General features: G+C 43.0%; 1 protein-coding gene and 1 pseudogene across 2 annotated transcripts in view; one reads left to right on the top strand and one right to left on the bottom strand.

The window, feature by feature from the left end:
• Nucleotides 1-27382, bottom strand: part of ADCY7 (adenylate cyclase 7) — a 351396-nt gene that overhangs the window by 115369 nt on the left and 208645 nt on the right. For both annotated transcript variants that reach the window (XM_089689483.1, XM_089689484.1), the window contains one exon: nucleotides 2896-3045. In XM_089689483.1, the coding sequence (XP_089545609.1) occupies nucleotides 2896-3045 (150 nt within the window). The remainder of the gene's footprint in view (nucleotides 1-2895; nucleotides 3046-27382) is intronic.
• Nucleotides 3215-3330, top strand: LOC149452360 (U2 spliceosomal RNA; annotated as a pseudogene).

The raw sequence follows: 27382 nt of genomic DNA, 5'->3' as shown, positions 1-27382 counted from the left end.
CCCTGCAGAAGCAAATTGGATCATGCTTTGCTGGGTTTTTTTACCTTCCTCTGGATCAACTGTGGGTATAGGGTATAGGATTATTTTTTTATGTATTTATTTTTATGGTTGAACTAGATGGACTTGTGTCTTTTTTCAGCCAGACTAACTATGTAACATGCTGTCTGGCAGAGATCAGTGTTTTGTCTCCAGGCTAGTGCCTCTAGAAAGCACATGGAAGCTTTTGGTAATGGCCTCCTCTGTGCTCTAGGTTTGACCATTGCAGAGCACTGTAGGGAGACTTGGCTCTCTAAAGAGGGAAATTAATTTAAGCTCCTGCCTTTCTGACAAAGATCTAAAAAAAAATAAAGCAACAGCCTCTGGACTGGTGTCTCTATAAAACCCTGGGCTGGCAGCTCTCCATCTCCTTTAAGACCTTTATCAGAGGTGCAACAGCAAGGATGAACAACCCTTTAACAACTTATCTGATGAGTGTTCCATGTATGAACCACCAACCCAATATTCAATACAGAGAAGTAAAGCACCACTACCACTACAAGATGTTCCTTTTTGCATGTTCTACTCCAACAGAGGTCTCATATATTTTGCAGAACTACAAGTTCCTGTGCCTCATTCTGCATATACAGGTATACAATATGCCTAATTTTGAGAGCAACAAAGTTTTATTATTTCAACTTGGGTGCATGTGTGCATATGTATATATGTATATATACACACATACAGGACATCTATAACTTGCACATAAACATACCCTTACACAGACCAATAGACCAATCTTGTGGTCTCTCTCTACAATCGAGTGTTAGTGTTCCTCCCCCTCTCTTTCATAAATTTGTGCCCCTGCCTCCTCTTTCTCCCTTCTTCACAATTAGGGATGAGCACAGGTTTGGTACAAACTGAGGTTTGGACCAAACCCAAATACACAAGTGCAGAAGCAAGCTGTCTCTCCCAAGTAATCAGCACCCATTCTGCAAAGGCTAAGGAATTTCCCAGAGCCACACATAGCAAAAGTGACGGGCTGCTTGTGACATCATTGACCTATGATGGCCACACGGCCTTATTTGCCCAATAACTAGCTTAGATAAGGCATTAGATTGCAGGTGACTATACGGATGGCAGCTAGTACCCATGTTTCTATGTAGCTTTAAGCCCTTATTTTCAATGTCTACCAATTGTACAAGTGTGCAGAACAAGGTTTTGGTTCAGGTTAAGCCTTAAGCAGGCTTTGAGTGCAGAATGTCACTTAAAAAGATGTTAATAGGGTTCAACACCAATTTAACAAGCTTCAAGTAGGGCTGAAACCTACTGAAGTCAGTGCTCCCATTATGATCTGTGCTTAAACTGCCCAAACTGAAGCTGAACAGCACTTTAAAAGCTTTAAGGTATATCTAAACTTAAATACAAAAATGTAATATATTGCATCCTAGCCCAGGGGTGGGCAAACTTTTTGACTTGAGGGCCGCAATGGGTTCATATATTGGACCCGGGGGCCGGACCAAGAGTAGATGAATGATGTGTATGTCATCCATAGTAAGTATAGTAATATTCCCCCATAGTAAGCATAGTAATTAATCCCCCATATAGTAATTCATCCCCCATATAGTAATTCATCCCCCATAGTAATTCATTCCCCATAGTAATTCATCCCCCATAGTAATTCATCCCCCATATAGTAATTCATCCCCCATATAGTAATTCATCCCCCATATAGTAATTCATCCCCCATAGTAATTCATCCCCCATAGTAATTCATCCCCCATAGTAATTCATCCCCCATATATTAATTCATCCCCCATAGTAATTCATCCCCCATATAGTAATTCATTCCCCATATTAATTCATCCCCCATAGTAATTCATCCCCCATAGTAATTCATCCCCCATATTAATTCATCCCCCATAGTAATTCATCCCCCATAGTAATTCATCCCCCATATAGTAATTCATCCCCCATAGTAATTCACCCCCCATAGTAATTCATCCCCCATAGTAATTCATCCCCCATAGTAAGTCCCCAAGTCCCCCCTGTGACAATTCACTTACCTTTGCTCTGCACGTTCCTCTCGCCGTGTTCCCGCACCGTTCCGGTGTAGCATGAAAATCTGTCTCCTATGAGGATCTGTCCCCCTCGACGTATCTGCGCATGTGCCAGTTTCAGGCATTATCAGCCGATCGGCGATCTCCGGCACATGAGCAGGTCTTCAGGGCGGACTGTGAGAGGAGCCTAGTGGGAGCCTAGCTCCGCGGGCCGGATTAAAAGGTCCGCCGGGCCGTATACGGCCCACGGCCGTAGTTTGCCCATTGCTGTCCTAGCCATTACTAGATGTACTGACAAAAGTAGTTTCCCTATTTAGGTTAAGAAAATTTTTAGCAAGAATGGAAATTATCTATTGATCTTGCAAGAAATGCAGTGTCACTTCCTGTAAGCTGAATAGATAAAACAAACAATGCTATCTCTTTTTTGTAAACTAGAAGTCCCATCAATAACTAAACAATGTAGGTGAAAAAAATGCAGCCTGGATATCAGCCATGGCTCATTCCATAGATACACTGAAATAGTGAGTATAGCCACCAAGGAACAGTGTGTTATTTGCAGGATTACCAAGCTAAAATACAGGAAGAAACCCTGAGAAATTAAAAATAATGCAGCCACATAATCTAGGAGCTGGTAAACTGAAATATATTACATTTTTGTTTTTCAGTTAGACACACTTTACATAAACTGCTGAAAGCTTTGCCAAAGCTTGCCATACAAATTGTTCTTATACAAACTGAAGCCCGAGGTAACAAAGTTTATAGTGTTCAATAATATGACACACAGATAAAATATGGGAAATATTCAATCTCACATTTCTGGTGCAAAAAAAAAAAATATATATATATATATATATCTTACCTGTTGCCTCTTTTGCATTTCCAGTTTCATCTTTACTCTAATACGTTTCACAGTATAGCTGTAAAGGTCTCTCGAGGCATCTAGCATGTGGTACTTGTGGAAAGCCCCCATCAGATTCCCACATATGAAAATGATGGCGTTTGCAATAAGCTGGAAAACACATGGATACAATACACAGGGATAAGTTAACACTCTACAAACATATGAGATCTCGTAAGGTACTCATAGACATGAGATGATTATCATGGTAACAATCCTAATTCTATCGCTTCTATTATTAAATTATTATTATTATTATTATTATTATTATTATTATTAAATCGCTTCTCGGCCTTTTGGCTAAGATCAAGTGTAGTATCTGTTCTTATCAGTGTCCAGTGGGGGTGCTCCCGACCATTCTAGCTTTGCGGGGATGGTTGTTGTATAGTACCCTCACTGGAATGATGGGGGTCCGGAAGGCTAGTACCGGAGGGACAGAAACCGGGGAGCGCCACGAGTTAAGCTGGGGCCCCGGGAGTAATTCCTCTGGGAAGACTGGAAAGACCCAGTACCTCATGATTTGGACGGATCTACCTTGGTCTGGCCAGGGGCTGGGGACGCAAAAAGTCTGCAAACTCAGTGCCCCCTGGGGAAGACGCTCTCAGGGGTGTCACTAGTAACACTTGGGTGTGGGACCCCACGGTGTGAAGATGACACATGGCCACTGTTTTTCACCTCTTTTTGCACAGCGCCCTAAGGACCAGGTCTTTTGGCTAAGTCCAGGGCAATTTTTGCTACGGGCCTCAGGGCCTGGTCTGTGCACAATTCGGCACGGTACCACTTTTTTATTTTTTTCTTTACTTTATCTTTATCTTATTTATTATGCACTCCCACGTTTTGTCACTTTTTACTTTACTTATGTGTGTGTTTTTCACGGATGGAGGGTGTGGGTCCTCGGGCCTACCCTGAAGTCTAGGGGGAGGATGTGTGGCCATACGGTTCCTTCCTCCCCTGATCCCTAGGAGGCTCTTCTTCGGGAGAGCCTCCTTGCCTAGTACTGGATGTCCGGCTTCGGCTGGGCATAGGGAACGGTGGTCCACCAGGCCTTTTGGCCAGGAGGACCAATTGGGAACCTTGTCCCCGTCAGGAGCTTTGTGCCCCGGGGGATCAGGGTAAGCGGTCCAAGCCCCTTTAGGGGTAGGACACAGCACACCCCTAAGTGCACTTTTTCGTGTGGTGTTTTGCACTTGCACTTTTTTTGTGAACACTTAAGGGTTTTTTCGTTATAGTTGCACGTTTGCGGACTTAAAAAAAAAAAAAAAAACAATCCTAATTCTATGGGCATCAGCAGGCAGATAGCAATAAACACCCCTAACCAAACATTCTTGGAGAACTCTGCAGTAGGCCATGATTGTTATCTTTGGCTGACCAATGCAATTTCCTAAACCAATATGACTGGAGCCAAGACATATCTGCCTGTTATCTTGACTCTTATTTCCACAGAAACTGTACAATCATTGGTGTGGCTAAAGTCACCACACACCTAAGCAGACCATATGATTGGTAGGAACCAGCAATGCAAAGCTAGAACATGGGCTAGAGTTGATGCATTTTCTAGCTACCAATCCCATTTAGTCTGTATTCAATCAGGAAGGTCCTTATACTACATAGTGTTTGGTAAACCTAAAGGGGATTGTACAATCAGACTGTAAGGAATAGACACCAAAATTAATAAGTGTGATTCTTCTGAGCTACTATAGTGTATTAATATTAAGTGAAACAATTATTAATAAGTGAGAAAATTAATATATTATGTGTATTTGATGTGTGCTATAATTAAGATTATTAATTATAAATAATTGGGTGAATAAAACATATTGAATTAAAATAATTGAGTGAATAAAATTATAAAATAAAATATATTAAATAAGTGGGTCGCTTACACTACACACATACTCATACCAATGTGTCTAATTAAATAAAAAAAACCCTGTGGTGTCGCGCTCCACTAACAGTATAATGAATTAACATAAATTAATTAATAAAATATATTACAAACAATTGACTAAGTCCTAATAGATTTCCACGAACTGATATTACAAAAAATAAATATAGTGCACTCACATAGTAAACAAATAAAAAAACGCCTTTGGTACAATTTTGCATAATACTTAGTAAGTTTTCCACACTCCCATATACTTCCTGTGTGGTTTGCCTTTAAGCATCGTGACATCAGGGAGTAACATGGCTTCATCAGGGAGAATTGATATTCCCTGATCAAGCCACGTGACCCGGTGGCGTAACGCTTAGGGGAGGGGCTCTGACGTCACGACGCTTAAAGGCAACCCACACAGCAAGTATATGGGAATGTGGCAAACTTACTAAGGATTATGTAAAATTGTACCAAAGGCATTTTTTATTTGTTTACTATGTGAGTGCACTATATTTATTTAATAAATCTTTTAAAAAGAGGATAAGGCACTATATTTTCATTTCAATTACATGAAATATATCTACATGGAGGAAAAATCTGAAAGGAGTAAAAAGACCCCCTAGTGGGAAGAGAGATAACTCCATCCATCCATCCACCTCCAGGAAAAGGATCTCTTGATAACAGCGAGAGCCCCTGCTGGAAAAAGGGAAAAACTCCATTCATTCATCCATCTGGGATACAGGGATTTATCCATTTCTGAGCCCAAATAAAGGGACACAAGCTTGTATGACCTCACTTAACGGTTTGGTCATATACGTCAGGTGAGAGCACAACTGGTGAAGGAGCACTATATATATATATATATATATATATATATATATATATATATATATATATAAATTTGGTGGACCATATTTTATTTTTGGTAATATACCATAGAAGACACCATATGATCCCGGATTGTTTGAGGATTCCTTTTGAGGATTTTTTTGTGAAGATTTGCATGCAGCACCAGTGTGATTGTCATATCACGTTGTGCTAATCTATTAGGACTTAGTCAATTGTTTGTAATATATTTTATTAATTCATTTATGTTTATTCATTATACTGTTCATGGAGCGCGACACCACAGGGTTTTTTTGAAGGTATAGACACCGCTGTTAGGCAGCAGACCTCAAAAAAAGAAAAGTCTGCAGAACCTTTGCCAAAGAACCAAGCCCTGCAATGATTTTGCTGTGGGACCCTATAACATATCATGATGCCACTGGGTACAATTGTGCAGAAAAATGAAAGCAAGGCACAAGGAAAAAGAGCAAAAATGTGGAGCCAGTAAATATAGCTACTTATAGGAGTCCTTGGCTTTTTTTTTTTTTTTCTAGAAAAACAAATGATTTTTTTTTTGTACACTGTACCAGTAAAATCTATTTTTTATTATTATTATTATTATTATTATTATTATTGCAGTATACCATGGGACACAGAGCCACCATATTATTCCTTACTCATAAGGATGTCCCCAAGCAATGTTCAAGAGGGAAGGGAGACACAGCCATCACTGACAGGCCAAAAAGAATCTATACAGTGGCCTGAACATATACCGCGACAAAAGCAGTCTTCTCATCAGCTCTTACTTCCACCTGATAAGATCATATAATGGTGTGAACTGAAGACTAGCTTGTGGCTTTACAGACTTGAGCCACTGAAGCCTGCTGACCTATAGCCCAGGATGCACTAATACTCCTAGTAGAATGTACAAGAAATGGTGTAGCTTTTCCCTACAAATGTAAGCTGCACAGACTGCTGGCAGCCACCTGACCCTTCCTTGGTCCTTCGGGAAGGGCAAAAAAACGAATTTGACTACCTGAAAAAAAGCAGTAAATTTTAAGTACATCTTAATAGCCAGAACCATGTCTAATTATTTGTATTATTATTAATATTCAGGATTTATATAGCAGCAACAGTTTGCGCATTGCTTTACAATGTAAAGAAAGACAATACAGCAAGAATACAGTTCAATACAAGAGGGTTAGGAGGGCCCCACGCCTTGGAGCTTACAATTTAAGAGGGAGGGGCTAGTGGTACAAAAGGTAGTAACTGTAGGGGATGAACTATTAGGAGGAGTAGAAGACTCCATTATTGGCTGAGGGCAGGATAGGCTTCCCTGAAGAGATAAGTTTTCAGAGATCACCTAAAAGTGAGCAGAGTAGGCGATAGTCTGATAAATTGGGGCAGAGAGTTCCAGAGGATGGGGGAAGCTCTGGAGAAGTCCTGGAGACGAGCATGAGGGGAGGAGGAGATGAGGGAGCTAGAGAGCAGGAGGTTGTGCGAGGAGCGGAGAGTACGGTTTGGGTGATATTTGGAGACAAGATCGGTGATATAATTTGGGACAGAGTTATACATGGCTTTATATGTTATTGTTAATGTTTTGAATTTTATCTGTTGGGCAATGGGAAGCCAGTGGAGGGACTGGCAGAGAAGGGTGGCAGATACGGAATGGTTAGTAAGGTGGATGAGTCTGGCAGCAGCATTCATGATAGACTGAAGAGGGGATAGCCTGCGATGAGGTAGGCCAATGAGGAGGGAGTTACAATAGCCAAGGTGAGAGATAACAAGGGAGTGAATAAGTTGCTTAGTAGTTTCCGAGGTTAAAAATGTCCGTATCTTGGAGATGTTGCGGACGTGAAGTCAACAAGATTTGGAAAGCGATTGGATTTAGGGCTGAAAGGACAGATTGGAGTTTAGGATTACACCTATTACCCTGGCATGAGGGGAGGGACTGATGGTTGTATTATTGGTCTTGTTGGAGAAGTCAGGGGAGGGGGCATGGGCTGGAGGGAATACTAAGAGCTCAGTTTTGGAAAGATTGAGTTTGAGGAAGTGGAGTGACATCCATGCTGATATGTCACTTAATAGGTTAGTAATACGAGAGGAGACTGAAGGGGTAAGGTGAGGAGTAGAAAGATAGATTTGTGTGTCATCAGCATAGAGATGGTACTTGCAGCCATGGGAGTTTATCAAGTGACCAAGGGAGGAGGTGTAAATGGAGAAGAGAAGGGTTCAAAGGACAGAACTTTGAGGGACCCCTACAGAAAGAGGGAGTGGAGAGGAGACAGAGTTATAGGTAATGCTGAAGGAGCGCTGCGATAGGTAGGAGGAGAACCAGGAGAGAGCAGAGTCTCGCAGGCCAAGAGAGTGGAGTTTTTTGAGGAGAAGGGGATGGTCAACAGTATCAATGGCATCAGAGAGGTCAAGTAGTAAGAGTACGGAGTAGTGGCCATTGGTTTTAGCAGTTACTAGATCATTTGTGAGTTTTAGTAGGGCAGTTTCAGTGGAGTGTTGTGAGCAAAAGTCAGACTGTAAAGGGTCAAGAAGGTTGTTGTCAGTGAGGTAGGAGCTCAGGCGATTGTAGACTAAGCATTCTAAGAGTTTAGAGGTGAATGGGAGCAGGGAGATAGGTCTTAAGGTTTACATGTTGGTGGGGTCCAGGGAGGGCTTTTTAAGTATGGGAGTGATGTGTGCATGCTTTAGAGGGGTAGGGAAGGCACCGTTAGGGAGGGAGGGAGAGATTGAAGATGCGCGTGAGAGAGCATAGGATGGAAGAGGAGGGTGAGGGCACAGGATCCGGGGGGCAGGTAGTGAGATGGGTTTCTGAGAAAACCTTAGTGACCTCTTCGGTAGTAGCAAGGTCAAAAGAGGAAAGTGTTGGGGAAGGTTTAGTATAAGGTATGCTAAGTGGGATGGATGTCTGTGCAGTAGAGATGCCCCTATGAATTGCATCAATCTTGTTTTTGAAATGATTTGCAATCTTGTAAGCAGTGAGTGAGGTGCTGGGTGGAGGTGAAGAAAGTAGAGAGTTAAAAGATGAGAAGAGCCGACGGGGACTGGATGACAAGCTATTGATGAGAGTGACAAAGTAGGCTTGTTTGGCAGCATGGAGGGAGGAATTATATGTTAATAAAGCAGATTTATATAGGGTGAAAGCTTGGTGTGATTTGGTTTTACACCACATTCGCTCCAGCGCACGACTATGTCTCTTAAGATTTCTGGTGTCATCAGTCTGCCAAGGTTGTAATAGTTGGGGCCTGATGCTTCATGCAGTTAGAGGAGCAAGTGAGTCTAATGTGGATTAAAGTGAACTGTTGTAGACAGCAGTGGCCAGGTCAGGGCAGTGCAGGGGAGAGATTTTGTCATAGAGGCAGTCAGTTGCACAGTAGAAAAGAGAAGAGTTAAAGTTGTGAAGGTTTCTGCGGGTAATTGTTTGCTGCTTGGAGGGATAGGTGTTTGAAGACGAGGAGACTGTGAAGGTGATGAGATTGTGATCAGAGAGAGGAAAGGGGGTGTTTGTGAGGTTGTAGGGAGTGCAACGATGGGAGAAAACAAGGTCTAATGTATTCCCATCAGAGTGAGTGGAGGACTGTATACATTGTGCTAATGCAAAAGATGAGGTTAGGTTGGGATGTAGCCGGGTTGTTGACATTAATGGGGATGTTAAAATCTCCAAGAATGATAGTGGGTAGTTCAGAGGACAGAAAGTAGGGTAGCCAGGCAGAGAAATCATCAAGAAAGCGGGACACTGGTCCAGGAGGTCGGTAGATCACTACAATCCTCAGAGAAATGGGAGAAAACAGGCGAATGCAGTGAGCCTCAAAGGAAGAGAAGGATTGAGAGGGAGGGTTATGGAGGACTTGAAAGGTGCTCAGTGGGGATAAAAGCAAGCCAACCCCACCACCTTTCTGACCACTGGGTCTGGGTGAGTGACTCCATAGAAAGCCTCCATAGGAAAGTGCTCCCGGGAGAAGCAGAATCTGCTGCTTGAAGCCAGGTCTCCGCAATCGCTAGTAGGTCAAGGGAGCAGGAGACAAAAAGGTCATGGACAGAGATGAGCTTAATAAAGACAGAGCGGGCATTCCAGAGTGCACATGAAAAAGGGAGGGTGGTTTTTTGGAGCATGGAGATTGAGATAAGATTAAGCAGATTGCGGCTATTCCCGGAGGAAAGAGGGTGCCTAGTGTGGGGGTGAGATAGTGGAGGACCAGGGTTTGGGGAGATATCCCCAGAGGTTAGGAGAAGAAGGAGGGTCAGGAAAGTAAGGTGTGAGGGGGATGTATATGAGTGCACATGCCTTGCTGTCCTGGTGTTTGGGTCAGCAGGTGAGTAAAGTATCAGCAAGAGGTGATGAGAGCAGTAGTAGGGAGATGGTAGCAGTGAGGGTGAGATGTATAAGCTTTGGGGTGGAGCAGAGGGGTAAAGAAATTAGATTTTGGGAACACAGGATAGTAGTATGAACAGGAGGAGTAGAAGAGGCATATTAAAAATGTACACGGAGTGGGACTCAGACATGCAGGAAATGTTTCCCAGGGTGTTTGCTGGCAGTCCATCCAGCGTGCAGTAAAGTTCTTTGTTGTTGTATATTCCTGCTGCTTGAGTTATCCTGCTTTAGTTAAACTGCTGTGTTCAACTGCGTCTTCACACTCCAGCCTCAAACACACTCACGCAGAGAACTGCACCCCCATCTATGACTGTGCCTCCCCGTCTCTGACCTCCCCCATAAACTGGTCTAGATTTAAAGGGAGATGGTCAAATGAGCAACTCTTCTCCACCCCAATTAGGAACTGATAAGGATCACATGAATTGGGGGGATGTTTCTCAGAGACAGACCAGCCACAGATACAGGCCAAAGTCATAAACGAAATGCAAGAGGAGGTGAGAATCAATCACCACAAACACACCAAAGATGTACATTAATTGTTCTGAGTTTTGCAAAAAGCCTACAGTATGTGTTAAAGAAATTACAGATTAAGGTGGAGATGACAGCAGAGGAGAGTAGAATTTACCCAGAGTTAGCAGAAGTCTATGCGTTGCAGAAAATTCAGATTAAGGTAGAGATGACATCAGAGGAGAGCTGCATTTACCCAGAGCTAACAGAAGTCTATGCGTTGTATGTGTATCCCCTGGAGACTGAGGCTAGGAAATAAAACAGGCAAAACAATGTAGTAGCTGAGATAAAAAGAGGGAATCCCCTTCAGCAAGAATGACAGCTAAGACCAAACAACCCTTCTGTCATGGTGAAATATCAGGAATGGTTCCTTACAAGAAAAGCCATCAATACTGACACTCCACTTGCCGAAGTAATAGCAACCAGGAACACTATGTTCTGAGACAAAAGAACTTAAAGGAAGGCCCAGAATAGGCTCAAAAGGTGGACTCTGTAAAACAGACAACACCAAACTGAGATCTCACGGGGACAAAGGTGACCTTGACAGGAGGCACCATGCACGTGACACTTTAACCAAAGTGTAGCAGTGTGAGGCCACACCACTGTGTGATCAGGCAGTTTACACCAGATTTTGTAAAAGGCAAGCATACTAACGGCACAGTTGTGTGTAGAGTCTCCTGGGTTTCTGCAGCTCTGGATTGGAACATTCAATCCTGTGTCCGAGTTTTGCTAGACACTACAATCTGGAGTACACAGCTATGAGGTGTCGTTTTATACTCGGGTCTGAGAATAGCTCAGAGTTCCCAGTTGGAGACCGCACCCAGTGGGGTAGACAGAAGGTCTTATCGAGGGGTCAGAGGACTCAGCCGGGAGCCAAGAAACAGAGGTCTGAGTTCCAGAAGTCAGGTCTGCTCCTATCGGAGTGTCATGAGAACCCGCTTCCATAGGCCAGAGGTGGGCCTTACAGCATGGCACTGTGTCTAAAAGCTAGAGAGCCAAGTATCCAGGAGAGGTACTGCTTATGAGCCAGGTGGCTCGTATTTTCCAGTGTTTGAATTTCTGTTCAAGTTGGAGAAGATCCCCTGTGGGGGAAATCATTCATTTGTGAACTTTTGCCTTCTTTTAAATAAAAACAGGCTACCAAGCCCTTAAAAATAGTTCCTGTCTGCTGTAGACTCACTAAAACAAAGTATCTACCACGAGAGCCAACTACTCCATATTACATATGGTAGAGGATTTGGCGTGCAAACTGATGGTGGAATCCAGGCCTTTGTTCCAATGGTGAGTCCATGTCAGGAACTGTTGGCTGTGTATGGAAGTGCAGCCAGGCAAAAGGCATTGAGTGTTGCAGGTGATGTACAGTTGTGTCCAAAATTATTCAACCCCCACTGAAATTGAGTGTTTTGGCCAGTTTGACATTGCTTTTGATCATTCAGTCATCTTGCTTACATTTACATTAAAGAGGCACTTGTAGGTCAGACAAATATAACATAACAGTTATAATGAAATAACCACAAATGTCTTTTCTGTGCTCACAGCATTATCAGTTTTATTCAACCCCCAAGTGACATTCAATCTTAGTACTTAGTACAGCATCCTTTTACAGTTATAACAGCTTTTAAACGTGAAGCATAGCTTGACACAAGTGTCTTGCAGCGATCTACGGGTATCTTCGCCCATTCTTCATGGGCAAAGGCCTCCAGTTCAGTCACATTCTTAGGCTTGCGCACTGCAACTGCTTTCTTTAAGTCCCACCAGAGGTTCTCAATCGGATTTAAGTCTGGTGACTGCGATGGCCACTCCAAAATGTTCCAGCCTTTCCTCTGCAACCATGCTCTAGTGGACTTGGAGGTATGCTTGGGATCATTGTCCTGTTGAAAGGTCCAACGTCTCCCAAGCCTCAGGTGTGTGACGGACTGCATCACGTTTCCATCCAATATCTCCTGGTACTGAAGAGAATTCATGGTACCTTGCACACGCTGAAGCTTCCCTGTACCTGCAGAAGCAAAACAGCCCCAAAGCATGATTGACCCTCCACCATGCTTCACAGTAGGCAAGGTGTTCTTTTCATCATAGGCCTTGTTCTTCCTCCTCCAAACATAGCGTTGATCCATGGGCCCAAACAGTTCTAATTTTGTTTCATCAGTCCACAGAACACTATCCCACAACTTTTGTGGTTTGTCCACATGGCTTTTGGCATACTGCAGTCGACTCTTCTTATTCTTTGGAGACAGCAAGGGGGTACGCCTGGGAGTTCTGGCACGGAGGCCTTCATTACGCAGTGTGCGTCTTATTGTCTGGGCTGAAACTTCTGTACCCACATCTGACAAATCTTTTCTCAGTTCCTCAGCAGTCACACGGGGACTTCTCTCCACTCTACGCTTCAGGTAGCGCACAGCAGTCGAAGTCAGCATCTTCTTTCTGCCACGACCAGGTAGCGTTTCAACAGTGCCCTTTGCCTTGAATTTGCGAATGATGCTTCCTAAGGTGTCTCTTGGTATGTTTAACATCTTTGCAATCTTCTTATAGCCATTGCCCTTCCTGTGAAGAGAAATCACCTCTTCTCTTGTCTTCCTGGACCATTCTCTTGCCTTCACCATGTTTGTAACCACACCAGTAAATGTCTAGAAGGAGCTGAGTATCACAGTCATTTTAAAGCTGCCTAATTGGTGCTTATTATGCTTGATTGCTGCTCGGTGACATCCACAGGTGTTTTCAATACCTGATGGAAAGCACCTGTATGAACCTCTGTTCTTCAGAGTGGTAGTCTTTAAGGGGTTGAATAATTGTGGCAATGAAGAAACCACATAAGAACCATTTACTACTGTATTACATAAACAATTGATGTCATTTTAGTTGCATTTGGGTAGTTACAACGTCCTTGTAGGATTTGATTCTGAATACAATTCCAAATGTACACTATAGTCCCTAAACCCCTTTACAGCATTGGGGGTTGAATAATTTTGGACACAACTGTACCTGTGAAAGGAAAAAGTTCTGCTGTAAACTGTGTTACAAGTTGCTGTGTACAACAGCTGATGTAATTGCAGTGATGTCTGCATGGAGAAGTGTATTGTCTTGCAAGTCTTAAAGAGGCAGTATGCCAAAATTTTCTTGATCTGCAAAAGAACTGTATCAAAAAGTTGTTGTGTGCCTGACTGCTGAGATGGGGCAGTCAATGTGCAAAAAGGAAGCAAGAGTTGCTGAAATGAGAAACAGAGCTCTTTAGCTGGAGGGGTTGTTACCTCCAGGACAAGCCCCAAACCTGCCTGAATGGAGTTTGCCAAGGCATGAGATTTAGTGTGAATCTGGTGTGGACTAGTGCAAAAGGCATTTGGCCGCATGAGAGCAAGTGGAAAAGGAAAGCAAGCAGTCGCTCAGTACAAGGAAAAAGCAGATGGGAGCGGTTGCCTGTGGCGACAAAAGAGATATCTGTGTTGCTGACTTTATACAGCCTATGTTACCTTCTGAACATGTTATGGACTTTTTGAATGAGTTTGCGATGATTGCTCCCTTCAGAGAGTGGCCAAGAGGCCTCTGGGCTGAATTGGTGCAGCCGTTTTTGACAGAAGAGTACCAATGGGTGTACCAATTGATGGGTCATGACTGAGAAGACTACAACAGATACCTAGAAGCAGTCCAGTCCAGAGAGAGATAGAAACGTTCTGTGGGGAGAATGGGGTCTTCCATAGCAACAGGAGAAAGTTTGGGTGCAGAAAGGAGGAGATACAGTGGAGAAACCTGGCTGAAAGTTTCAGTGAAGATGTTTTTGCAAACGTTTCTGTCGCCCCTGGAAACCGTGGAGAAAAGTTTGTTCAGCCTGCAGGGGGTGGCAGAGAGCACAGGAAAGGAAGGCTGTAATGTTGCCCCATGTCCTTGTGGGGGCATTAGCCTGTAAGAGCGCAGCAGAGAAGGGACAACGCCCTCAATTGAAAAGTACAACACCTGCCAACTGGATTGGTAAAACTGTTCCGTTTACATGTGTGAGAGAGGCTAAGTATGTGTTTAGTGAAGTGGTTGCAAGTCCGGTAAGGAGATCTGCTATCAAAAGAGACTTGCTGCTGTGCAGGGGGGGAACCCTGGGTTAATGCTGAGCCCACAGCAAGATGGAGGACTGATATGGACTTGTCTTCATGCAGTCTTATGTGTAGCAGGGAGACAAGTAGTAAAATTAATTATGATGACGTATTGCTTACTGATGGGTTTAAGAGTGCTGAGGTAAATAATGGGTTAAAAAGAGGTGTCCCTGGAGACCTCCCAGGAGTTCATGGTATCTGAGCTTGAGGTTTCCCAGGACAACTGTGTAGCCGCCCTGATGGACCAGGGTGTTTCTCATAACATGAAAAATTGTGTACAAAATATCCCATAGGCACAAGCTGCTGATGGTCTGAGACAGCCTGTAAAAGTCAGGAATGATAATACTAATAATGATGATGATTTGGTGTCTACAATGGCAACCACATGCAGTGCCGCAGAGTTTTCCCTGGAAGTCTCACGAGGCTTCCCTGTGTTGCAGCCGATGGTTGTCCAGGACAGCTCTGATACTGCTCTGGTGGAACAGCAAGGGAAATTGGCTCAAATGGAAGAACATATATTATCGGAGTCTGATGTGGATAGAGGTAACTAGAGCCCAGACATGATAGACTGGGATAGTCTGGCTATAAAGTTAATTGTATGGTTGAAGGAAACTTTCATGAGTGAAAGTGGGGTGGACATGACAGCGGCTGTGCAAAATGGAGGGTATGCAAAACCGCCAGTAGTTGAGGGCCTCTTGGTTATTAACGTCCTCCAGTCAGAGGGATCAGTTAAAGGCGCATGCATAGCAGAGGTTTTATCCACAGCCCAGTAGCAAAAAAATGAGTGGCAGAATGAGAGTGTAATTGGTAATGACTTAGAGAGGCACAGTGTTGCTGAATATGAGAGGATGAAGATAACACATGCATCTGGCAATGCTCAAAGGGAGCTGCAAATTGTGTCAAATACCTGTGAAAAGGAGGTCTCTTTAAATGGCTCAGCCTCTCGAGCTGTAGTGAATGAGCCCACCACGTTGCTATAACAGTAAGAGTCCCTAAAGTTCTTCATATAGTTACATAGTTAGTCTGGCTGAAAAAAGACAAAAGTCCATCCAGTTCAATCAAAAAACAAAAGTTATAATCCTATACCCACGATTGATCCAGATGAAGGCAAAAAAACTAAGCAAAGCATGATCCAATTTGCTCCTGCAGGGGAACAAATTCCTTCCTGATCCCCCAAGAGGCAATCAGATATTCCCTGGATCAACTTTAACTATAAATGTTAGTATCCAGTTATATTGTGTGTACCTAGGAAAGAACCCAGGCCTTTTTTAAAACAATCCACTGAGCTGGCCAGAACCAACTCTTGAGGGAGTCTATTCCACATTGTTAAGCAATGTTAGTCAAAATTGGTATCGGTTACTGTCGTGCTGGTTACTTGCAGGGAAAATGATCTTGCGGTCTCTGCAAGAGTACTTGCAGCAGCCGTTTTGTGCACAAAGAGCTCAGGGGAACTGCTAGAGGCATCGGAAGTGACAGATATGCTGGAAGTCTCTCCGTCTGATGGTGCATTCCTGTTGGTGTGGTCCGAGGTGTGGCTGAGTAGTGGTTGCTACATTGCGTGGATACTGTCTAACCCACTAGACCTAATGAGAAGGAAGGGCCCAGAACGGACACAGTAGTAAAGGGAATTCTGTCCATCAAGAGGCGCAGATTAGGGCACCTGGAAACACTATGACAGGAAATAGCAACAGTGTTGATAAAGGTAACAGAAGAGTGTGTAAACCCATGTCAAAAGTTGTCTTATAATGTGCTGAGCTGTTTCCTACAGATCTTGGGTATGAGAGGCACACTAGAGCACTGTTAGACAGGACAGAAGTAACAGAGGACACGGAAATTGTTAAAGAGACTCATGTACAAAATGTGTTGAAAAAACGTAGTTGCTAAAACAGTAGCTTGTGGAGTGTAGGACAACTGGGGGCGATGTGGAACTTTGGGAAAGTCCCATGGGGAGTAACCGCTGGCTTGGATGTGGTCCCTCCTCAGACATTGTTTTAGCAAAAAATGGGACAAGAGTATCGGGTGATGGTGACCATAAAAAGCTGAGTGATACATTGTGGAATGTTACTATTGATGCTAAACAGAAGAATGTGGTGTTAATCTCAGATGATTTGGTTACCAAGGGTAACTATACAGGGGTTAATGAACCTGAAAAACAGATGGTGCTGTTTAAGATGGAATCGTGTAGTGAGAGTGCTTGGTCCCTAACAGGCACCATAGGAGTAGGCTCCCTACATTCCTGGGAGAGTAAGTCTGCGGGAGGTAAAAAAACACAGTAACCCAAAGCCGAAGGATAGAAGGGGTGGTAAAGAGACCAGTGTGACCCCACGATGCAGGTAGAAGTACATATGGAAGCACATCCAGAAAAATATGTGGGTAGAATTCCCCTTTAAAACTAAGGAGAGACAGACTAAGGCTCTTGTTCGTGATAGTTGTCACAGAGGTGCCAGAGTGAAGAGTTTGTGAAAACATACCCGGAAATAGAGTTGGGCCTACGCAGCACAGACGTGTCCCAACCACACTGATAGGTTTATGTGTTCCTCCCTCCTGTGCGAAACAAAGGTGGGTGATATGTGTCAGTGTGAGGCCATGCCACTGTTTGATTAGGCAGGTTACACCAGATTTTGTAAGAGGCAAGCACACTAATGGCACAGGTGTGTGCGGGCTCTCTCTGGTTTCTGCAGCTCTGGATCAGAACATTAAATCCTGTGTCCGGGTTTTGCTAGACACCTGCAATTTGGAGTACACAGCTGTGAGGTGTTGTTATTTACTCGGGTCTGAGAATAGCTCAGGGTTCCCAGTTGGAGACCGCACCCAGTGGGGTAGACAGAAGGTCTTATCGAGGGGTCAGAGGACTCAGCCGGGAGCCAAGAAACAGGTCTGAGTTCCAGAAGTCAGGTTGGCTCCTATCGGGGTATCAGGAAAACCCAAATCCATAGGCCAGAGGTGGGCCTTACAGCAAGGCAAGGTGTAAAGGCTAGAGAGCCAAGTTTCCAGGAGAGGGACTGCGTATGAGCCAACATGGAAAATAATTCATTTGTTAGCTTTTGCCTTCTTTTAAATAAAAGTACCAAACCCTTAAAAATAGTTCCTGTGTGCTGTGGACTCACTAAAACAACGCATCTACCATGAGAGCTAACTACCCCATGTCACAAAAGGTACGCACCAAGGAATGAGAAGCAACTGCTCTCTGAAAAAAAAAAAAAAAGACTGCCAATGCCAAAATCTGTCCCTTGATCATACTCAAGGCCAGTTTCATATCAATCCTTGATTGGAGAAAAGCCAAAATTACAACCCATAACATGCCTGTGAGGATAAAACTTCTAAGCCACATAGGATGTCCAGGTCCTATGAAAAAAAACTTCCATGGAAGTAGCCTCCCTGGCTCTTAAAAGCATGGGGATGACTGCATCACACAATGGCTGCCAGTCAAGCTATTAAAGTGAGCAGTCGTAAGGAAGGTTGGAAGATCAGAATACTACGTTCTCCTGAGCCAAGCTGATATGATGAAAAGAAAAAAACACCAGCATTCTTTGCAACTGGATCCTGCCAATGCAGATGTGGAAGAAACTGTAAAAGAGCAAAAGGGCTTATATCGGTTAGAACTGGTCACACAGCCTCAGTAGGAAATCCACTGCAAATGCCTAAGGATCCGTGGATCTGGCAACGAATCTGTCCAGTCTTGCAATGAACTGGATGCAAACAATCCACACACGCATACTGTTAAGCGGACTGCAGACAGAACAGGGACATGAACCTCCAACCAAGACCAGATGAGGACAACTCTATCTTGGGCTGCTTCGCTATTGGTGGCCCCCTGAAGATTCCCACAGCATTGTCTGACTGACCTCTCACTGGTTGCAGTCCAGGAGGACTAGGCAAATTGCGCTCAGTTCCACTATATGATAAGTAGTGACCTCTCTCGTAGAGACCACGTTCCTTGTAATGAAATGCAATCTAGAACTCCTCCCCAACCTATTAACCTAGAGCCTGACATCAGCACCTTCCAAGAAAGGGAAAGACAAGCACTAGTCTAGACTGTGGAGTACTGTGATCCAAGAGAATCTGTCAGCACCTATGGTAGTGAGCCCTTGTATATAGTCAACTTTGGGTTCCCTATAACGCGGAGTCTAAGCCCCAGCCTGCTTCTTCACCAGAGCCCCTGATGGTGGGGATGAACTTGCAGCAAGCTCGGACCATAACGCTACAAGCCTGCTCTGTGCATTCACATAGCCTCTTAGATGCTGTAGTGCTTCCCAACTGTTTCTGCTCTGTCCATATCTGCAGTGTCCAGCACCCTTAGGCAGCACTATAGGGAGTCCCCACATCCAGACTTCTTCCATCGAAGATGGGTCCAGGTACCATCAATTTAAGCTTAATGGCTATAGAAACAAAATGGATAACACCAATCTCTTGATCCTAACTGGAAACACCTGAGCATCTAGTAGCGTTTGTTCAGAACTGCACATCGGTGACCATCACCTTCAGACACGGCCAAAAAAAAAATTCGATATAGGAGGGGTTATATAGGGGAGGACTGCCTGTCTTTTTTGCCAGTTTAAAATCAACTGTAGGCAGCGTATAACCCTATGAGTAAGGAATAATATGGTGGTTCTGTGTCCCGTAAGGTGCAATAAAGAAATTATAATAAATCTGACTAGATGTTTAGGCAATAGTTTTACTACTACTTCAGTTTACATAAAATAGCTCCAATTATTTTATCTCAGCTTCTTTAACAAAAAGAAGGCAAATTCTAAAAAAAGGTATTTTTCTTTGATGCCACTGGCCAGTAGATTTGTCATGTCTACACTAGCACAGATAGCTTTTGTCATTCAGTAAACAAAGATACTAAAAGTTTACGTTCACATGAGTATTGAGACTGACACCTCTGAAAGCGTATTTTGAGAGGGGAAGAGTAGAATGGAAATAGTCTTTCCACAGCCATTCACAAATGTATACCAGTCACTTTAGAAGAGTTTTGAAGTTGACTTGACAGTGAATAAAAACGAGGTATTTGGCCAGTCTTGCAAGATGCAAAGCTTGCCAAAGTTGCAGGCAAGTTCAAAATAATTGCAAAGTGATAAAAAGTGAAAAGTGTACTAGACTTCCTTGCAAAGCATTTGGAAAGCTATTAATAATGCTAAGCAAATGCCTGTGTGAATGTGGCCAATAGACTGTCCGTATGGCCGACATCTAAAACAATGAACAAATTACATAGAACAAGAACTATATATTTCAGTATATGTACTGTATCTATTAAGCCAAAGATTTTAGAATAACCAGTTTATTGCTCATATATAAAAAACCTCTGATCCAGTTTGGTTATTTTATGTGATCTCAAATACTAATAAATTAATATTTATTCTCAGTCCAGTTTTTAAAGCCAAGTTTTGATTGCCAGGCATCCACTTCAATATTGGTCAGTTGGCCAACCACCTTTTTGGGAAACCACCGGTGAGTGATGGGAATCGGCCAAGAGTATGACTATGACAGCTTAATCTAAGATCTGCATTACTGAATGCCCTGGATTTTGGGGTTCTCAGGGTACCTATGAAGGCATACAGTACATAGATGTCTGGTTTACAGTTCAGTGCAAAGATTAAGAATATTAAAGCGGTTTTAAATCTAAAATAAAGAATGTATAATATTGCAGTTTACTAACGATTAGATGTAGTGGCTTCATCAGTTTTCTTTTAGGCTCCATGCACACTATTGTTTCTTTAATCTCCTGGAAGCTATTAGCATTTTTTTCTGCTCCTAGAAGCTAAATAGTGTTATCCTATGTGTTCATGCACACTACTTTAGGCTATTAGCGTTTTTCTCAGCTTCAGCATCTAGGAGCAGAAGAAAAAAAAAATTTTTGTAGCGTTTTTCCAGCGGAACCCCCCCCCCCACTAAATTCACCTAAACACTACCAAACGCTACTAAAACACTTACAGCTTTTTTTCTACATGGACTGTAAAAACACTAATAAAATGCGAAAGCTCCTAAACTCTACTAAAAACGCTATTACCAGTGTGTTTTTTCCAGAGTTTTTTTTTAGCTAAAAAAAACCGCTAGTGTGCATAGAGCTTTACTTGGCTTTTTCCTCTGTTTTCACCTGGTGATCTGGCCAGTATCACACCTCCTGTATTGCTGAGACACCACTCTGGAATAAATTAGCACAGGAGGCACAGCAGACTGCAGCATTGTCAGTCTGGAGGGAGGAGAGTGTTAAATGTTTAAGCAGATTTTAAACCACTAACAAGTCAAAGCCAAACTCCAGCTCACACTTTATAATAACTTGCAGCAAACAGTTTTTTTTCCTTTTGGGATAAATGCTTTACATGAATAAATAAAAGCTGCTTATTTTATACACCCTTGCCAGTGTTAAATGGTATGTCTCATCCCTTTAAACTGATAAATTTTGCTGGAGAGTTTGTGCTGTAAAAAACAAGATACTTGCTCGCTGGACTACCAGTTGAAATAGAAGAAACAAAGCCTAAAAAAGAAAACTAATACTGCCATCATATCTGAAAATTGTTCAGATGCAATTTAACAAATGTTTGCTTTTGGGTTTAATACTGCTTTAATCTAAAGATAGGTATGCTTTAAAAAAAAATGTACTCTTGATTTTTCTTTTCATATTTTCTTTTAGTTAATACAATAGTTCACTGAATATTGATCTTTGTGTTTGCTATTCTGTAGTTAACTTAGATCACATTTGAAAAGAAGAACAATGAATCATTTGACATTGTAGCACAGCAAAACCAGCATGTACTTTAAAATGAGAAACTTTAAATCTGCCCCAACCTGTTTTACAAATCTGAATTTCAAATGACTCATGAATAATGCCCCATCAGTACGTTCTTAAAGGGACATAATTTACTTCAAAGAGAGCAGTATAAAACTCAGCACCTAATTACTAATGTATGCCTGAAATTAATTTCATGCATAATACATTTCACACATGAAGAGTGCAGACTCAGCAAAATAATAACACTGCTATTTACAATAAAATTATGGTAATATTAGGACATCACTCTTGTACCCTGTTGCTACCTGCATTTTAACATTACATCAAATAATACAACAGATATTTAGACACAATCTAAAAACTAAAATTTAACTACCTGACTACTACTAGCTGTATTTGCTAAATTCAGACTACATGTAGCACTTTTTAGAAACAGGTATGCTTACTTCACAGGGATAGAGCATTTTTCATTGCCTTTCACTGCACAATTTTGAATTGAAAAAAAAATTCCATCATGAAAATCCCCCAATGCATGAAGGTATAAAACCTTCAGTGTACAGCTCCCCCTGCAGCCCTCCCCCCCCCCCCCAATACGTACCTGAGTACAATCTTCATCCAGCGCTGTGCATGGGAGCTTCAGGCTCTCCCTGGTCTCCCTCTCCTCATTGGAGACACAGCAGTGGAAGCCATTGGCTCCCTCTCCTGTCAATCACAGCCAGTGAGGACAGAGCAGAGTGCAGGACTGAGGCACGCTTGTGTTTCCCAGAGATGCGCAGAGGTGGCTTGGGAGTGGTCACGCAAGAGTGACCCCAACGTAAGCAGCTTGCTCTGGGGGCACTCAAGAAGGGGGAGGGGCCACAATCACTAGCAGGGGAACCAAGAGGAGGAGGATCAGGGCTGCTCTTGGACATTGCACAGAGCAGGCAAGTATGAAATGTTTATTATTTTAAAGAGGAAAAAAAATAACATTTAGAACCACTTGCTGACCAGTATTTGATTTGCTGCAGCTCCTTTTGCATTCCCATGGCCTTGCATGGAAAAATAAGCAGTTCTGAAGCAAACAAATGCTAGTTGGCACTGGTCCTTAAAGAGATCAGCTTGATAGGAATAATTCTAGTGCTGAACATTAGTCCTGTATTTAACATGAGGACAACGAGGGCCCATCCACTTCCTGGGAACATCTGACAGAAGAGTGCTGTCTCAGCATGGGATAATTTCTCATTTTGTCTTGTTTTTATGTGAAAGAACATAACAAAATATTTTACAATAAACACTGCAAAACTATTTCAAAATGTATGTTAATTAAAAATAGTTTTTGATTTGTCTTTAACCTACTGAAAAAATACTAATACAAAGACAAATGACAATGCTGTGGAAAATGTGGCTTCTTCATGTGTCTAGAGGCGACCACTGGTTGCTACATGTGAGTGTCCAGTGGTATCTCCTGTAACGCCCTCCAGGTTAGATACAGTTGCAAGAAAAAGTATGTGAACCCCTTGGGATTACGTGGAGTTTTGCATGAATTGGGCATAAAATGTGCTCTGAACGTCATCTAAGTCACAACAATAGAAGAACACAGTCTGCTGAACATAATACTACACAAACATTAAATGTTGCCATGGTTTAATTGCACATAACATGTAAACATTCACAGTGCACGGAGGAAAAAGTATGTGAACCTTTGGACTTAATAACTGGTTGACCCTCCTTTGGCAGCAATAACCTCAACCAAACGTTTCCTGTAGTTGCAGATCAGACCTGCACAACGATCTGGAGTCATTTTGGACCACTCCTCTTCACAAAACTGTTTCAGTGTAGCAATATTCTTGGGATGTCTGGTGTGAATCACTCTCTTAAGGTCATGCCACAGCATTTCAATCGGGTTGAGGTCAGGACTCTGACTGGGCCACTCCAGAAGGCGTATTCTGTGCTGTTGCAGCCATTGTTTTGTTGAATTACTTGTATGCTTTGGGTCATTGTCCTGTTGCATCACTCATCCTCTGCGGAGCTTCAGTTGGCGGACAGATGGTCATACGTTTTCCTGCAAAATGTCTTGATAAACTCTGGAATTCATTTTCCCATCAATGACAACAATCCGTCCAGGCCCTGAGGCAGCAAAGCAGCCCCAAACCATGATGCTCCCTCGGCCATGTTTTACAGTGGTGATGAGGTTTTGAAGTTGGTGTGCTGTGCCTTTTTTTCTCCACACATAGTGTTGTGTGTTCTTCCCAAACAACTCAATCTTGGTTTCATCTGTCCACAGTATATTTTGCCAGTAGTGCTGTGGAACATCCAGGTGCTCTTTTGCAAACTTCAAACATGCTGCAATATTCTTTTTGGACAGCAATGGCTTCCTCCGTGGTGTCCTCCCATGTACTCCATTCTTGTTTAATGTTTTCCTTATTGTAGATGTGTCAACAAAAATGTTAGCATGTGCCAGAGATTTCTGTAGGTCTTTAGCTGACACTCTGGGATTCTTCTTTACCTCATGCAGCATTCTGCGCTGTGCTCTTGCAGTCATTTTTACAGGACGACCACGCCTAGGGAGAGTAGCCACAGTGCTAAACTTTCTCTATTTGTAGACAGCCTGTCTTACCGTGGACACATGAACATCAAGGCTTTTGGAGATACTTTTGTAACCCTTTCCAGCTTCATGCAAGTCAACAATTCTTGATCGTAGGTCTTCTGAGAGCTCTTTTCTGCGAGGCATGGTTCACATCAGACAGTGCTTCTTGAAACCAGTAAACCCAAAACAGGTGTGTGTTTTTTAAGGGCAGGACAGCTGTCAGCAACACATCCAATATCATCACACTGATTGGAGTCAAGGTTGGCTCACTCCTGGCTCCAATTAGCTCTGGGAGAAGTCATTAAGCTAGGGCCTCACATACTTTTTCCTCCCTGCACTGTGAATGTTTACATGTTATGTGCAATTAAACCATGGCAACATCTAATGTTTGTGTAGTATTATGTTCAGAAGACTGCGTTCTTCTATTGCTGTGACTTAGCTGACATTCAGAGCACATTTTATGCCCAATTCATGCAAAACTCCACGTAATCCCAAGGGGTTCACATACTTTTTCTTGCAACTGTAGTTTTTGTTAGTCAGAGTCGCAGCCTGGAAGTGAGGTAAGGAGTTCACCTCAGAACAGGCTGGGAGGCTCCATCAAGTCAGGGCTTCTGGAGCCCTCACACCTCTTCAGAAAGCTGAGAGTTTTCTGGAGGAGGGGAGGAGGCCTAGATATGCATGTTTGAGGGACCTTGGCTAATCCCTTGCCAGCAGGCTGGACATGGTGACCAGGGCAACCCTCAAATATGGCAGAGCCTGGGAGTAGGTGTGCAGTGTCAAGTGCAAGAAGGATTGAGGAAGACTGAAGTGTGGAGTCTGGAAAGGGGCCCCAGGGAGGGGAGCCAACATACAGGCAGGTCGCTGGAAAAGAGGATCTCTACTGCCTCAATGTCTCCCAGGGAGGACAACCTGTGTAGCAGGGAAGGAGCAAGCCCAGAGTAAGGCCTGATAGCAGTCACCAACCTACCAAGCTGACAGGAGAGGACCATGTGAGTACTCCTAAACCCCCTGGGCCACATAAGGGTAGAGGCAGTCAGGTGCAAGACCCAACTAGCTTCTTGTCTGAGACTGTTCTAAACTACCAGCTCTTGGGCGACCCTTGCTCAGGGAAACCCTCAGGCAGCTGGTTGAAGAGGAGGGATCATCTGAGGTCTGAGGAGGTACAGCCTTTGGTGCTCTTCAAGGAAAGACTGTTGCTATTTTTTGTACATAGTTGCTAAGGAGTTTGTCCTCAAGTTCTGCAGTTCCTTGGGCATCCCATATACCCCAAGACCCCATCCAAGTTCTTAACCCCTTGATAAAATCACAACACAAAGCTCAAGGACTGTTCTTTGACTCTAGTTTGCAAAGTGTGGGAAATGTGTGTGAAGACGCCGAACGGTTTACTTTTAATTCTTTGATTTTATATCATGATTGAATAATGTTCACCATGTCCATGTCTACCTTTTTTCATGATCCATGAGATCAAATAAATACTATATTGCAATCACCAATGTAGTGATAAATTACTCCACATAGGAAATAATTACAAACCATCTTTAGGTAGCTTTTGCACTAGTCAACTGCCATTTTGTTTTCTTAAATATTTATGGGTTTATAATCCACACTTTACAAGTAGCGAGACAGAGATAATATAAGGTCATTCAACTATATTAGATCAGGATGGCAATCAACAATATTAGATCAGGGTGGCAATTTTTTCTACTTTATATATGGGAAATGTGTGTTGCCTGGCCATGAAGGGCATAGGGGGACCTTAGTTTATTAGTTATGCCCTGTGTCTGCTGGTTATTTGTAAGTCCAGAAGTTGCAACCAGTTTCCAGGGGTTGCTCCTTTCCCAGTGCTCATTTTTTTCCTCCCATGGTTGCAACGTGTACCCAGTGTATATTCTCTATGTCCAGTGGTAAGTATTCTTATGTCCTGTGGCCACTTATTTATCCATACATTCCCTCTCTTTTCCTTCCCATGCCAAGTCACACAACTCTCTATACCCCTTATGATTTCTTGAAAACATATTTTACAGTCTGGTTTGGCTATTAGATTAAGGGTATCTGGACCTAGAGTGAATAGATTGGATTCGTGTTTTTGAATCTAATATGCATAAAAGCTGAAATTCTATGTTCCTTGACTGTACGTTAGTTTTCACCTTAAAATTCTTGGTAATGCAGCACATGGAAAATTATTCTTTACTCTATACCAGGAGTCTCCAATCTTCCTATACAAAGGACCAGTTTACTGTCCTTCAAACTTTAGTGGGTCCAAACTGTGGCCAGTAGGAGTAGAAAATGTCCCAGCATCAGTGGAAGTAAACCACAGGCTTGGTGATCAGCGGGAGTAAGAAAATAGGAAAATTGCATACAGCCAGTGCTCAGCAGGGTAAGGAATATAGAGGGGTGCTCCATTGTTGGTATCAATGTAAGCAACTGTGCCCCATCACTGATGTCAGTAGGAAGAAATGTACCCCATTGTTGGTATCAGTGGAAGCAATAGTGCCTGATCAAGGTCAATGGGAGGATTACGGCCCCATTGTTGGTATCAATTGGAAGAATACTGCCCCATTGTTGGTGTCAATTTGAGAAATAAGGACCCATTTTTGGTGTCAGCAAAAGGAATGATGTCTCATTGTTGGTGTCAGTAGGAGGAATAGGGCCTCAAATCAGTGAAAGGAAAGGTGCCCCAAGGGCTGGTTAAAAGCAAGCAAAGGCCCACAGGCCACAGTTTTGAGACCACTGTTCTATACTGATGACTTATTGCACCACTGTTTGGGGTTTAATATTTGTCCCTTCTGTCCCTTCTGATTCTACACTTTGTTTATACTGAGATATAGTAACTATCGCTCATATGTCAGCACGTGTAGTTTCATCATGTGCTTTTAGTGGTCCTGTGGATTCTTCTGACAGATGCAGTTTGGCTAATATTATATCTAACTCATTCTTTAGCTTTAGAATTGCAATGAATTCTGAATCCTGCCAAGAGTTATCCTATGGTGGGTGACTTGGAACTTCAGGTTTATAACACAGATGGTATGCAAAAAAAAAAAACAGATAAAGTGCATCCAGAAAGTATTCACAGCACTTAACTTTTGCCACATTTTGTTATGTTACAGCCTTATTCCAAAATGGATTAAATTAATTTTTTTCCTCAACATTCTACAAACAATACCCTATAATAACGTGAAAGAAGTTCGTTTTGAAATCTTTGCAATTTATTAAAAATAAAAAATGAGGCGTGTGCGCATGCGCGGCCGGCGGTGACGGACATGTCTCCCTGAGGCTCTCCCCGCACCGCAGGGAAGGCAGCTGTCCCAGCCCGCGATCCTGGCTCGTACCGTGGCGCAATCAGCCGCAGCCGCCCTGTGAACCCCCCTGCCACACATTACCATGGTCAGGGGGACAATAAAGCATCAAGCCCCGCCGTCGGGGAAGCCAATTAAGGAGGCGCTGGCTCGTGCCTTCACCAAAATGGCCGCCGCTTCAGAACACA

Source organism: Staurois parvus, unplaced genomic scaffold (assembly GCF_062004578.1).
Source record: "Staurois parvus isolate SC_StPar_1 unplaced genomic scaffold, SC_StPar_1.0 ptg000476l, whole genome shotgun sequence".
Lineage (NCBI taxonomy): Eukaryota > Metazoa > Chordata > Amphibia > Anura > Ranidae > Staurois > Staurois parvus.
The sequence above is the reverse complement of the archived record's forward strand: the minus strand, read 5'-3'. Positions and strand labels throughout refer to the sequence as shown.